This window comes from Vipera ursinii, assembly GCF_947247035.1.
Source record: "Vipera ursinii genome assembly, chromosome: 3".
In the NCBI taxonomy this organism is placed as follows: Eukaryota; Metazoa; Chordata; class Lepidosauria; order Squamata; family Viperidae; genus Vipera; species Vipera ursinii.
The window spans coordinates 66,314,771-66,329,409 of NC_139516.1; the positions used below are offsets into that span (position 1 = coordinate 66,314,771).

At 35.7% G+C, this 14,639-nt stretch overlaps 2 protein-coding genes across 4 annotated transcripts in view; both read left to right on the top strand.

The window, feature by feature from the left end:
• Positions 1-14,639, top strand: part of FGGY (FGGY carbohydrate kinase domain containing) — a 153,007-nt gene that overhangs the window by 79,662 nt on the left and 58,706 nt on the right. The window lies entirely within an intron of this gene.
• Positions 10,502-10,957, top strand: LOC310637101 (small ribosomal subunit protein eS17-like). Its single transcript, XM_083357374.1, has one exon. The coding sequence runs from the start codon at positions 10,520-10,522 to the stop codon at positions 10,925-10,927; it is 408 nt and encodes a 135-aa protein (XP_083213500.1). The 5' UTR covers positions 10,502-10,519; the 3' UTR covers positions 10,928-10,957.

Below are 14,639 nucleotides of genomic sequence, written 5' to 3' on the forward strand. Positions count from 1 at the left end.
CCTACCCCTGGGTGTTACCCGCCGGCAATCTTTAACCGGAGGCACCCTGAGAAGACCCTCCCTGTGGGATCGCACAGGACGAAGGGAACTTGATGCTGGCAGCAGGTGTTCCCTCAAATATCCCGGACCCTCGCCATTTAGGGCTTGTTCAAGATGAATGTTCAAATGCAACAGAGCATTTTACAACTTAAACTATCTTGTACTTATTTGTTTAAAATAAAACATACATGAATACTATCACATTGCCAGTAGTAGAAATGAAATGGTTTGCTACTTAGCTGAGATATTTTGTTTCTTGTTAAAAACTGGTATGGAGAACATCTAGCAGGAGACGTGAACATTTAATATATCTAAGTGTCTTCCCAAATATGAAGAGTTAATACAGATTTTTCTCACAAATAACACATTTAAAAGGGAAGCCCTCCTGGAGGAATAAATATGCATTACATACACAAAGTATATCTTGTATTAAGCAAATGCAGACTAAGTACTAGTTATCAGTATGCCTTTTGTAGCAAATCCAGTCCCTTCGCACTTTGTATGTTTTACCTCAGGAGGAAAGCAGTACAGATAATCCTCGATTTACTACCATTCATTTAGTGCCTGTTTGAAGTTACAACGACACTGGAAAAAAAGTGACTCACAACCAGTTCTTGCACTTACGACTGTCACAGCATCCCGTGGTCATATGATCAAAATTTGGGCACTTGACAACTGGCATGTATTTTGGATGGTTGCAGCATCCAAGGACTGCACGATTAACTTAACAATTGTAATGATTCGCTTAACACCATGGCCAAAAAAAAAAGATGTAAAATTGGGCACAATTCACTTAACAACCACTTTGCTTAGCAATGGCAATTCTGGTCCCAATTGTGGTTGTAAATTGATTGCTATCTGTATATTTCCATCTGGCAACTCCCAGTTAGTGGAATGAAACAAAACAGTACAACTAAAGGTTAGCTATGTGTTGTGCTGTTTTGTTTCATTCCACTAACTGGGAGCTGCCAGATGGGACTTGCTATACATGTCTTGTTCATGAAACAGGGATCCAGGCATAATCCATAATTCCCTATTTGCAACTTATGTCCTATATTTTCTGATTACTACTTCCGCCTTTTCTTTATATAATATAACATAGTCATGAAAGATAGAATAATGTGCAATTTATTTTAATAGAAGCTCTGAGAGCCCTCCATACGACAACTGTGTTATGCAAAGATTACTCTCAATAACGCATAGAAATTTCTGTTTGAAGGCTGCACTTGACCTTTGAATGTTGTGATTGGAAGCTACAGTCCATAAAGTGGATGGGACTTGGACAAAAAGTAGTTACAACTACAGCAATTTGTCAAAACATTAAATGCACACCATGCTCTATTTCCTTTTTGTTTTGAAGTAATTGTCTGTAAATTCAGGAGGGGGGAAATGGAAGACTCGGGACTCATTTATCCTAAGAATTTCTCCTATCTAGTGTTGTGTTATTATCTGTATCTTGCTAAAACTCTCATTCTGGTAACCTTTAACTGGGAGAAACGGTGCATTATAGGTCAATAATTTTTGAACGAATGTATTTTGAATGGGCTAAAACTACAGAATACATCCAAAATCCAGGACCCAAGGTAATTAATATGGGGAAGTTGTGGCTTGTCAGGCTGCTGCTGCTTCAGCTCTGCTGGGCTGCTTCAGTGGTCCCACAAAGCTCATTTCAAATTATGGGAACATTCCCTCCCCTCCCCAGGTGGAATAGGAAGGACCCTTGCACACTCTTCTTGGCACACACCTAACACACACACACACACACACCGACTAGAACTAACAGTTCTATTACAGATTCTGTTTTGGTTGAAATATAGGGAACTATTTCAGAGTTGCAGTTAAAATGGGGATATGGCGCTAAATGTTTTTTCCCCCAAAGGTCATGCAAGATGCATTGTTTCTGATTTAGACTTGTTCAACTTTTTAGATGATACACAAGTTGATTTATTTGCTTTTTTTCTTTTCCCTTTTACCCTACACTTTTTCCCCTTCCCCTTTTCCTCCCTTACTTCCCCATTGTTTTCATTTTCCTTTGTATTTTATAATTTGATAAACTAATACAAATTTGTCATTTAAAAAAAAATATGACTGCAACCATCATAAACACATGCCAGTTGCCCAGCCTCCAAATTTTCATCATGTGACCATGGGGATGCTGCAATGGTCATAAGTGTGGAAAAAATGGTCATAAATCGCTCTTTTCAATGCTGCTGTAACTTCAAATAGTCATTAAACGAATGGCTGGCATATACTCACTGCTTTCTGTAATGCAACCTTGTCAGCTTGCCTTATTGACAAACACTCAGTCTTATTGACAAACACTCAGAAAACTAAAACAGGTTGGAACAGAAATAAAATTTGTAGGTTAAAATCTTTGTTTTCTTAGAGTGTGGAATTTCAGAATATTGCCATTTTTCTACAAATTGACTGTTCAGATAGGCTTGATCATCTAGGCTTTTATTCCTAATCATGGTAAAGATATTGCTATTTCTAAAATAATTTAGAAGAGGTGTTTTATTTTAAACACGTTTATTATTTTACTTTTGGTAATATTTTACTTTTAAATACCACTCTCAGAAAACCAAACCAGGTTGGAACAGAAATAAAACTTGCAGGCTTTGAAGGATGTTTCTTAGTGTATCGAATTTCAGGTTATTGTCATTTTTTCTAATATATTAGCCTCATTGAGTATTTAAAATATATGACTGCTTTCTAAAATCTGTAAGAAGTCTTCCTTCAATTGTGCTTTAAACTGGTTTACTGCTGAATGTTGTAATTTGAGACAAGTTAATGATGAGAGAAACAGTGGCTTTCCTTTTGTAGAGGATGGTCTATTGATTAGGAATCTGACCTTTTCCAAACCTATCTCGCTAACTTATTATATAGGGAGCCTTTAACTGTATTTTCAGCAAGTCCAATAGGACTTGCTGAAAATCAGCAGAATCTATTGGGGCACTGCTTTGTAGCCTTGGTGGGATACTATTAAAAATACTGACTTGAGATATTGGATGCATAGATGAACATACACATGAAGTAGAAAACCTTGTCACTTGTAGGGAGCCATAGATGTCATATGTTTTTATTTTTTTAAGCCACTATATAGTGATGGGACAGAGTGCATTTTTTCCAGCTTTAATATATGTCATATTATTTCTCTTGAATATGAGCTCAAAAATCCATCAGGAACTCCCTAACTGTGGCATCATGCAACTATCAAAGATTTTAATATGTCCACAAATCACTTGCTTAATTTGTATCTGAGATAATCATTGTCTGAGTAAGCATGCTGGACATTTAAATAATAGTCAGAAAGTTTTAAAAAGCTTACCTTTACATTTATATGGAACATTCATTATACTGAAGGAGCGACTTGGTGGTGAAGACCCTCAAGTCCCATTCGGAAGATGGAGACTTCAATTATAGGCAGCAGTATATGTTTCTCTCCAAAGGCACAAAGAAAAAAAATCTGCTACAAACTCTATGTGGCATCAGGAAAGTCATCCAGCCGTAAATGCTCAACTCCATCTGGTCGCCCCAATTCTACTTCGAAGTAAGGGACTATCACTATAGAGTCTTAAAAAAAAATTATACTGAAGATCTTTATAGCTATCAAGTAAGAAAAACTATTCATTAGTATCATTTAAGGTTCCAGTAACTAGAATGTTAGACAATCATTTTGGTTCAATTTTAAAATGAAACATTTTTAAAACGTATCCATTGTGAATGAAGGCGAATATACGTGTCCCAGGATAATGTTGCAGGATCCAATTTGGGTGATTCACCAGAACCAGAGGATTTGCCTTTCAAGCTTTCAGACCTCTTGTGCTGGAGTCCATCTTCAGAGAACTTCTCTCTAGCAGAGTGTGTGTCTATTTAATGCATTTTATTTGTATATATTACACTTTACCCACTGGAGAATTCTATTGGGAATACTCTTTAAATAATATAGTTAAAATTTCCAAAAAGGGTAATTGAAATCTTGCAAATAAAAAAAAATGAAGATAAGGTATGAACAATAAATACATTAGGTTGCTAGAGTAAGTGTACACTAAAAAAGGAATACCTTATTTTTAAAAAATCTTAATATAACAACTACAACAGTCTTGCTAATATGCATTGCAGAGTTTCTGAATAATATAACATCGGTTGTATGTGTCTGTTGTAAATAGTGCATTACTTTAGAGTACAAAAAGGCATTTCAGTGCAGTGCAAGACTGCCTGTAGAAACATATCCAGACAGCCCTTTGTGTTCATTTATCAAAGCTCTCTGCTTCTATTTCATTGCAGGCGACATAGTAAATATTAGAGGGGCAAAGGTTATTCTCTATACAGATAGTGCCATTAACTGAAATGATTTTTTAAAAAATTGAACTACAGGCCTTAAAATACAAAGCAAAAATGTTATTCAAAATTGCCAAACTCCAAAACATTAAAGAAAATTTACAGATCTTGTCTTCTGTGAAACATTTGATATAAATTCATATAATAACCCTGCTCTTAAGAAGACAGGAAATGAACTGGACAGTATCATTATTAGAAATACTCACAACTTAATTAAACAAGCGTTTTAAATGGGTTTCATGAATAGCTGTCCACCTGGTGGGAAATAAGGCCTTTCCATTCCACCATTGGATTTAAAAAAAATGTTTTGAAAAAGTGAAATCTGCATCTACACATTCAGTAAATGAGTTTACCAAATATACCAATGGCACAAAGTTATGAAAGGCAGTTACTGAATGTTATTTTGCTGATTTTGACTTTGTTTTAGCCTATCTCAGTAATTCTGAATTTTGACTGTCTACGCCCTGATAAAGTATGAATTTAAGGTTTTATGAAAATCTTGACGGGTATGATTTTGGAAAGAGAGAAAATACTTAGCTGTAATTTGCAAATTTTTTTAGCATAATTGTTTAGAATATACGTCCAATTACTCAAAGGTATAAGCAGAAAAATAAAAGCTGGAAATCTACAATGTGGAGAAGAAGGTTCTTAAAGGATTTGTATCACTTGTAAAATGATTTGTAAAATATTTAACAGCCTGTTGTAATTATTGCAATAAGAACGGTCAGAAGAGAAGACTTTATTCATCCTTTCAAAGATACATTTAAATATATTTGTACTTATTTTTATTAGAAATAATGTCATCCCATTGAAAATTCATCCCAGAATGACTAATAACTTTATTAGTAGTGCTTTCTATTGAAAACTGTTATGGATAGCTGTATATTAATTCAGTTCAAGCTAACAGTTCAGTTATGCACTACACTGGAAAAAACATTTTTTTTACAGATTCAGTACAGTATTTTGCCTTATAATTCTTATGCTGTTTTCTGTCATGAAAGACAGCTTGATGTCAACTACTAAGTTACACATTTTTAGTGTTATTAATGACAAGTTTGGGTGGTACGGTGGCTCAGTGGTTAAGATACTTGCCTAGTTGGCTGGAAAGCTGGAAGCCCAGGTTCAAGACCAGAGCACCACACAATGGGGTAAGTCCCATCCTTGCCTATCTCCTGCCAATCTTGCAGTTCGAAACCATGCAAATGCAAGTAGATAAATACTTGCATACAGTGGGAAGATAATAGTGGTTCAGGATGTCATGCGGGCCACATGACCGCAGAAATGTCTTTGGACAGTGCTGACTCTATGGCCTTGAAATGGAGCTGAGCACCACCCCCTAAAGTTGGCAACAGCTAGCGGAGTAAAATCTGCAAGGACTCCTTTGTCTTTTTAATGACAAGTTCAGAGTTTTCAACAACTATAAATTATTTTCACAAACTCAGGATTCTTAACACCAATAGCATTAAGGAAATAGTTTCCAATGAACATGTCAACTGAAGATGACCCTTTGTGTCCTTCAGCACCAATTCCATTTGATGGGGGGAAAGATACAATAACATAAATTACTGCATATAATACTAAATTACGCAACTTTACATTGCAAGAATCTTTTGGAAAGCTTCCCCCACACACAAGCATGTTACAGTATGAGAGAGCTACAAATCAAAATTAAATGGGAGGTGCACACATTCATAAGTGCTGAGGATGGTTGTTTCAAAAAGCTTTGGGAAATTATATATGGCCTTTTATTCTCTGATTGTATAGGGAACTCTTCCACTTTCTTCTCAGAAATGCCTCTTCCTGCCTGCCCTGTTTTTTTATAGATTACAATCTAGACCACTGCTTTCATCTTATTCGGAAAGTGATGGGTTTATTTGTTATCTGTGCACAAATACCAGTTGAGTTTAGTAGAAAGAAAAAGACAACCATGTTGCTTGCATATGTCTAAATTTAAACTTGTTTGATTTTATAAAGCTATGATAAACTAAGGAAGATCATTTGAACTGATTTCTTAGTACTGTCATTTTTAATATAGAATTATACATTTTAAAAGTGAAAAAGTTACATTTTTCAGTGTTTTCAAGTAGTTTTGCAATTCACTCCTCCTCAAGAGTTGACACTAAATTTTGGTTGGGCACACCAAGGTTGAATTGAGGACTGTATCTCATCCAGATGATTTATTCATAACAAACTCTTGCCTTCTGGCAATTGCATCACAGCTGAATACAGTTAAACTAGATTCATCATTTCATTTGTTTCTGATTGCTCTATAGTGTTTACATATCTAACATATTAGTATAAATCTTGGAGGGAGTAGATTGAGGTTAAGTCCTCCCACATGGCTCTTTTTTCTTTTCTCAATCTTACTTACTATAAGCATTGAACCTTCATAACAGTTGAAATATTCCAAACCAAGAGAGAAATATGTCCGTGGTTAATTCAGTGGTTTAAAATGGATTACAAATGAAGAACAGACAACCACAAAAACTACAATGTTTTTCTTCAGATGTCTGAGGACGCTGTCATTCCGGTCAAAATAATTGTCAGAAGGGATGGAGAGTTTTTTAGATTTTTATCTTATACCTTTGAAGGGCATGAAACCATTACATACGCCAGTTCAATGATATATTTTTATGGTAAAAGAGAAAACGAAATAAGCCACTCTTCAATAATTGTTCATATTCTTTGTGAACATTATTATTTCTTTGATTTATAAAATTTATAAAGATACTCTATTTATACTCTGGGAAGTATATATAATAAAATAAAATACATAAAAATCATTAGAAAACCACAACTTAAAATATTAAAAAAGGTAAAAGGCAAAATGGTGACTATATAAAGAGTGCATCCAGTTAACTATATAATAATAATAATAATAATAATAATAATAATAATAATAATAATAATAATAATAATAATAATAATAATAATTTTATTTATATACCGCCCTTCTCCCGATACTAGCCATCTAGTATCCACTCTGTCGTCAAATCTTCAAGCTAATTGACAGAACCTTGGTAGGAATGATGTCCCATATTCATCTAATTTGGCTGGATTCCTAATTAGCCCAAAATGAAATGGCTATTTTTTCTAACAATGCAGTATTGCATTCCATCACATACCAATTGTCCAATTTCTCCCATCCCACTTCTTTTCTAAATCTAGTTGTTGCGTGGTGAGCTTCCAGGATAGAATTACCAAAAATTTATCATTTAAAGTCACATTTGAGGGGGTGAATATTAAGCAGTTTTGAGAAATCAATTTGAAAACCCCTTTCAAAAAGTTCTTACTTTATGACATATTCACCAGACATGAAAATATGTTTTTTATCTATCATCTCTAACAAATTGAAGAATTTGTCTACTGCCAGGTGATAATCTAACAGGGTACTTATACCATCTATGTAAATTTTTTATGATACTAGTGGTTTGTGATTAAATAGATTTTTTTCCCACCATCCTTTTCAGACTTCCCTTCCAAATTTACTTTTAAATCTGTCTTCCATATTTTTTTATCCAGATCTTAAGAATTTCCTATCACTTTTTCAAATAACAAATTATTCTTAATCAGACTTTTTTCTTGGCTATACAATTTTAATTATTCCTCTGTGTTCCATAAACTCTAATTTTTCCTTCTGCTGTTTTTTTTATAGAAAAATCCAAATACTATCAATACCATTGCAACCAAGAAAGTGATTCCTTTCAGGAATAGATATTACGATTATCCTAATAAAACTCCTGAAAATGAAATGAATCCACTTTCTTGCATCTACTGTGCACTCTCATGTTCCTTCCACTGAAATCAGGATGCAGAAAGATCAATAGTATCAGTATTAATCTTGTAACAGTATCAATAGTAAAGATGAAAGCCATGGAAAAGAAGAATTAGGTGATCTTTTCTGCCATATGTGAAATAGACTACTTGTATACTTACTACCCATTTCCTTACAAAAATCCTTATATTTCCCAAAATTTTGTATTGCTCTATTATTTTATCTCTGTATTTTCCGAATTCACAACTTTATAATATCCCTCCCTTCTAAAGAAATTAAATATTGCAAATGATAGGTCTCATGTACCGCATGGACAAGTTACCTCAGAGTTTGAGGCAGCCTATAAGTGCATTAAAAAATAGAAAAATAAAAAAGTACAATACTATTTCTCAAACACACTTTCTATATGCATAAGCATACATTATTGTCACTGGAATTGGTTTCCTTAGCTTTTACTGATCTGTTTTATAGCAGATGGCAGTACCTAGCTGAAAAGCTAGGCAGGATTGGACCTCATTAGTAGTTAGAATGGAGACCACTAGGCAATTCCTGAGCTGTCAGATAGAGTGGGACTTTAAAAAAGAAAAAAAAGAAAACTCAAGATGATAGTGTAAAACAGGTCCATTTTGTTGACCGTAAAACTACAGGAATATGTGTAGTAAGTTACTAAAAATTCAGTTTAGCCTGAGGAAGACTTTATCTTGTAGGTTGCTTGAACTACTCAGCTCAAATGAGACAGATATTTGTACAAGCAAGTTTGCATTTGATGTGTAGCTGGGATTGAAATCAGAAACTAAAGTCTGCCTTCCCTCCAGCACATTATGCTTCCTTTTTTTACATTTGAAGATTTTTTTGGAAATACTTATGACTACCAGCCCTTCCCCCTCCCCCCACTCCAGCTGTTATCGGTGTTATGACTTTTCTTTGAAGAAAAGCCTGTCTTTGCTACACTTTATTTTTTAATACCTACAGTTAATGTTTTTGTTGGATGAAAATTGACCATACGTTTGAAAGAGTTTCCTTCTCCTTTGCTGTTTCAGATTGTTAAATTATAAGCCCCTCTCTCCCAAATACATTCTAATTGTAAGGAATGGTTAGCGATAAAACTGAAAAATATGAATGTCAGAATTTAAACCTTTTTGTAAACAATAGAAAATTAAAAATTATAACTTGTAAAGGATATCTGCGGAAGAAAGAGAGCTCTATTGAAGGCACATGTTGCAGGCAAAAAAAAAGAAACACTGAAAAAAGTACAACAAAGAAAAATGCTTACAACTGAGAAGCATAATTAACACAGAGATTACTTACTGAGGATGAAAATTCAGTCAAGGGAACAATTATTTATCATATTTCTGTTCAGTTTTTAAATGTCCTCCTGTTACATTTTAATAAGAGAACAGTTTTTAACTTGAAGGCCTAAAGCAGGGGTCTTCAAACTCAGCCCTTTTATGACTTGTGGACTTCAACTCCCAGAATTCTTCAGCCAGGCATGCTGGCTGAGGAATTCTGGGAGTTGAAGTCCACAAGTCATCAAAGGGCCGAGTTTGAAGACCCCTGGCCTAAAGTGTAAAACTTTAATTCACATACTTTTAAGAATCCAAAACTGTGTTTAATTATCAATTAACTAATACCAGCAATTCAAATATATGAGCTTCTTAAAGCTTGACAGAATAGGGTTTTCTAATAGAGAAAAGCTAGTGTGATGCAAGAGCTGGAAGATTGCTGTGGTGCAGGAGATATAAGACGTTGAGTCAGTGCAGAATTTGATATCACTTTTCTTGAGGAGATACGGGGAACTGGCTGGTTATGTTTTTAGGTTAGTTTCAGTTTCTCAGGCTTGAAGATGTTGGTCAAAAAATTTGCATCTGTTCAGCCTGTTTCCATCTTGCCCATTTGGCTATTGAGATTTAGCAGAAAGGGGTGATATCCATGAAATGATAAAAGAACTGATTACAGCAGAAGATAGTCTGTGATGAAAGTTGAAGTGATGCTATGCTTCCTACACAAGATGGACTTGGAGGTACTTGAGAACTTCTATCAAATAATTCCTTTCTGGGTAAAATACTTCTGCAAGCGATGGCTGGTCAACTTTATACATTCTTGGAAAATGTGGGTTATCTCTCCCCATTCCAGTTGAGTTTCAGGCTTGGTTTTGTCACTCAAGTACTCTTGACCATGCTAGCAAATGGCCTGTTTTCAGGAAAAGACATAATTCATCTCTGTTGATCTGTCTGGATGTTTTGGCCACTTTGATTCCATCTGCTATGATGTCCTGACTCTCTGGGTCCACGTACAGGTCTCAGAATTCATTAGCTCTGAATCTGTATAAAGCTGCTTCCCGCTTTCCGACCGGGAGCTGCCAAGATGGGACGTGTCCGTACGAAGACGGTGAAGAAAGCAGCCCGGGTTATCATTGAAAAATATTACACTCGCCTTGGAAATGACTTCCACACAAACAAACGAGTGTGTGAGGAGATCGCTATCATCCCCATCAAGAAACTGCGGAACAAAATCTCTGGATATGTCACCCATTTGATGAAACGCATTCAAAGGGGGCCCGTCAGAGGTATCTCCATCAAACTACAAGAAGAGGAAAGAGAAAGAAGGGATAACTACGTCCCAGAGGTCTCTGCCCTGGATCAGGAGATCATTGAAGTGGATCCAGATACCAAGGAAATGTTGAAGTTGCTGGACTTTGGCAGCCTGTCCAACCTGCAGGTCACACAGCCCACCGTAGGGATGAACTTCAAAACTCCAAGAGGTGCCATCTAAAGCCATTTCCATGTTGTCACTTTTACAGTATAAAGCTGCTTCCCAGTTGAAGGAGCAGGTACCCAGATGTACTCCTGCTTTCTTCTGTATCACCCAAGAATCAAGTGACATCAGAAGTCTGGAGTTCATTTGGCCAGTGTTTCTGGTTATGCTGTGATCCTTCTCGGATAGCAGTGGCTTTGTTTGACTTACGTTTTGCATTGGAGTAATGCAATATGCCTTTAAATATGACTCAGAAATTGCACCCGTTGTACAATTCAGCAGTGAAGTTATTATCTAGGACTCCTTTCAGATTTAACATAGCATCTGTCCTAAAAGAACTGCACTGCCTGTCTATGTACTACCAATCATACTTAAAAATCTCGGAATGGCTGAGTCCCTTATTGTCTCAGAACCAAGATACTTGAGCAAGAACCTTTCTCAATGTGAATTTACTCAAATATTTAGATTTACAAGAAAAGAGTCTTTTAAGTGACCTATCACTGCCAGAGGTGTGTTCTCTAGTGCAGAGGTCTCCAACCTTTTTGGCACCAGGGACCGGTTACATGGAGAGAGGTTTTTCCGCAGACCGGAGGGGGCGTGGTTTTGTGTACTGCCTGCATCTCGCGGATGGGGCTTTGCTTGTTTGTGTGGCCCAGTTGCAGGCATGCCGTGGCCTGGTACCAGTCCACAGACCGGGGGTTGGGGACCCCTGCTCTAGTGTGGCAGCCTACTTTGGGATGCCTTTCCTGGAAGTCAGGATGGTACTGATATCTTAACTTTCAGTACTAGAGGAAGAACTTTATTCTCACATTTAGAGCTTAGTCACAGCTATACAATGCTTTGTTTAATAATGCCTCTCAGTGTTGTTGTATTGATAATTGTGCATTTTAAATAATATGTTTTACTTATATTATTACTTATTGACTTGGTTTTACTGCTTCGCATTTCTTTTTTTATGGTCTATATTTTATTGTGAAGTCTTCAGAATAGTGGATAGCCTATAAATATTTAAAATAAAATACAGCTTTGCACCCGTCCTGAGGAAGGTATCTGGCTGTCAGGAAATCTCACATAGTTGCCACCAATTTCATTGTCTGTTGTTGTTGTTGTTTTTTTTAAAAAAAAATTGGAATTCATTAAAAATGATATAGAATGAGATGACAAAATATTGAATAAAAATCAGAATATTTACAATGCAGATGCATTGAATACATTTAAGGATGTGGAAATATTTCCAAATACTGTTCGGGGTTGTTTTTTTTTTTTTTGTTGTTACACTAACTTACAAAGGTCTATCATACTCATCGAAAGCACTTTCAAGAGCCTGCCAGCCCAAGACATTTTAAAATGCTATAATATTTACATGCGTGATTCTTAAAAATAAATTTGGACTAATAATCAAGCTGGTTCAGTATTTAACTCAAAATGTACTTCAGAAGATGGAATTACTGAAAGTAAAATGGAAAGGGGAGCTCAAATGCACAACAAAATATGCTATTGTGCATCAGTTGCTCAGTGTACCTGTTGTAAATTAGATATGGTCTGGTTTAGTATTTTAGCATTCATTCACCAGGCAGATTTGGATTTACAATTTTGGGAGAAGATTCCGTTACTTTAAAGAATTGTCTTAGGTGCTGATTTTATGCGTTCACATGCGGCCCAATCTATGGTATCTTTTATTGCTACCTTTTATGCATACATTTATATTCATAGAATTTGAAATGTGCACAGCCCTAATTTAATAGCTATTCATCCCTTTCTGTTTGGACATCTCTTCTATGGAAGCTATTACTAATTGTGAGAACGGTGAATCTGCAGAATATATTTGCATGCATAAACCCTGGAGAAATCTATTGGAAAGAACAAGTGGCCTTCTGCCAAATTCCAGGATTTTTAAAAGATCCCAGTAGAGTTTCTGGCAGAAGGAAAGAAAATCCTTGTACAGAGGAAAAGCTCCACACCCATTGTCTATGCTCAAGATGTACTAATGTGCAAATCTTTATTGCTCTTCAGATTTGTTGATAGTTTTTTGGAATGCATTCAAATGGTTTTTCAGAAGTAAGATGCTATGAACATCTGAGTGGGTTAGTGGAGATCAGCTAGTGACAGAAATACCTTGGTAAATTATTGTGGGTATTCTTGAAAATGCCAAGCTGGGCAGCAGATATTCAAAACCTGGTGGTTTCCCAGCAGAACCAATTATAGTCTTTTAATTTGACTTTCCCTTTGAGGATTGGCAAAGACTCAGGTAGCTTTGGAAACAATGAACCAATCATTTATGGAATATGGCAAATAATGAGTTAAGTCATAAAATATTTAGACCTTCCTGGAGTTGTTCAGAAAAATACATATTAGACGTTTTTGTGTTTGTGTTTATGTTATTATTATTATTATTATTATTATTATTATTATTATTATTATTATTATTATTATTATTATTATTATTTAAATTTATATGCCGCCCTTCTCCCTAAGGACTCAGGGCGGCTCACAACAATAAAAAATAAAAAAAACATAGAATAGAATACAAAGATTAAAAAAGAATTAAACAAAATAAAGAAATAAAGGACAATTTAAGCCGATAAAAACCAAATTTAAAAACCATGATCAGTCCAGGCCCGCTTGTTGGAACAGCCATGCCTTCAGGTCATGGCGGAAGGATCAAAGGTCGGGGGCCGTCCGCAGCTCCAGAGGCAGTTCATTTCAGAGGGTCGGCGTGCCCACAGAGAAGGCTCTTCCCCTGGGGGGTCACCAGCCGGCATTGCCTGGTCGACGGATCCCTGAGGAGGCCGACTCTGTGGGAGCGAACCGGGCGATGGGAGGTTGACATTGGCAGCAGGTGGTCTCATTTTTTTATTCCAGTTTCAGCTCACATATTCTGGAAGTGTTGCAAGTTGTATTAGATTAAAAACAATTGCAAGTGAACAATAATTTTGGCACATTTCTAAAATAAGGTAGTCAGGTTTTTTTGTGCTTTTATTTATTCATTTTTGGGATAATTATAAGTAACCTATAAAAACCTGTAAAAACCCAACCTATAAAAATATAATATTGCTTATTTGGATCATACCTTCTTACTTTCGTTTGTACTCTATCCTTGGGTTGTTAGGAGAGGACATCTCTCTTTCCCTCCCTCCCTCCTTCCCCCTCCCCCCCCCCTCTCTCTCACACAGAGAGAGAGAGAGAAATTCAGAATACAAAACAAGGTTCTTTCAGAAAAATGGGAAAACTTTATTTGATGTGTTGGCAGAGAGAAGATGAGGTAAGATGTTTTCATAAAGTGTACACATGATGGTGCAGATATATGTGTGGAAATTCAGAAGTAATCAAAATCTCAAATATAAATGCAATAGATTTTAGTTTAGTTAGGAATAATACTCCTTGGTGATTGATCATGGTTGATAGACAACTCCAAAATCCCTGCTTTCTTTTCCTAAATAGGAAGGAATAGGAATAGGAATATTCTTTATTGGCCAAAAGTGATTGGACAGTCACAAAATTTGTCTCCTTAAAGATAAATTTCTTTATCTTTAAATTGCCTGTTGATTTCAACTTTTGATAAAATTGAGCTATATATTTTGTAAATAAGGCCAGGATGCTGCCATACCTGTATTTGTTGTCAACACTGAAATCCCCCAAATCTTTGACAGTTGTTACTGATGAGGTGCTGCAGTCTCAAGAACAATTATGTGCATTTTAGAGACAATTTCTCAAATTTCTATCTTGCTTC

Coding starts and splice junctions, on each gene's coding strand:
- LOC310637101 (XM_083357374.1), top strand. CDS start 10,520: ATGGGACGTGTCCGTACGAAGACGGTGAAGAAAGCAGCCCGGGTTATC.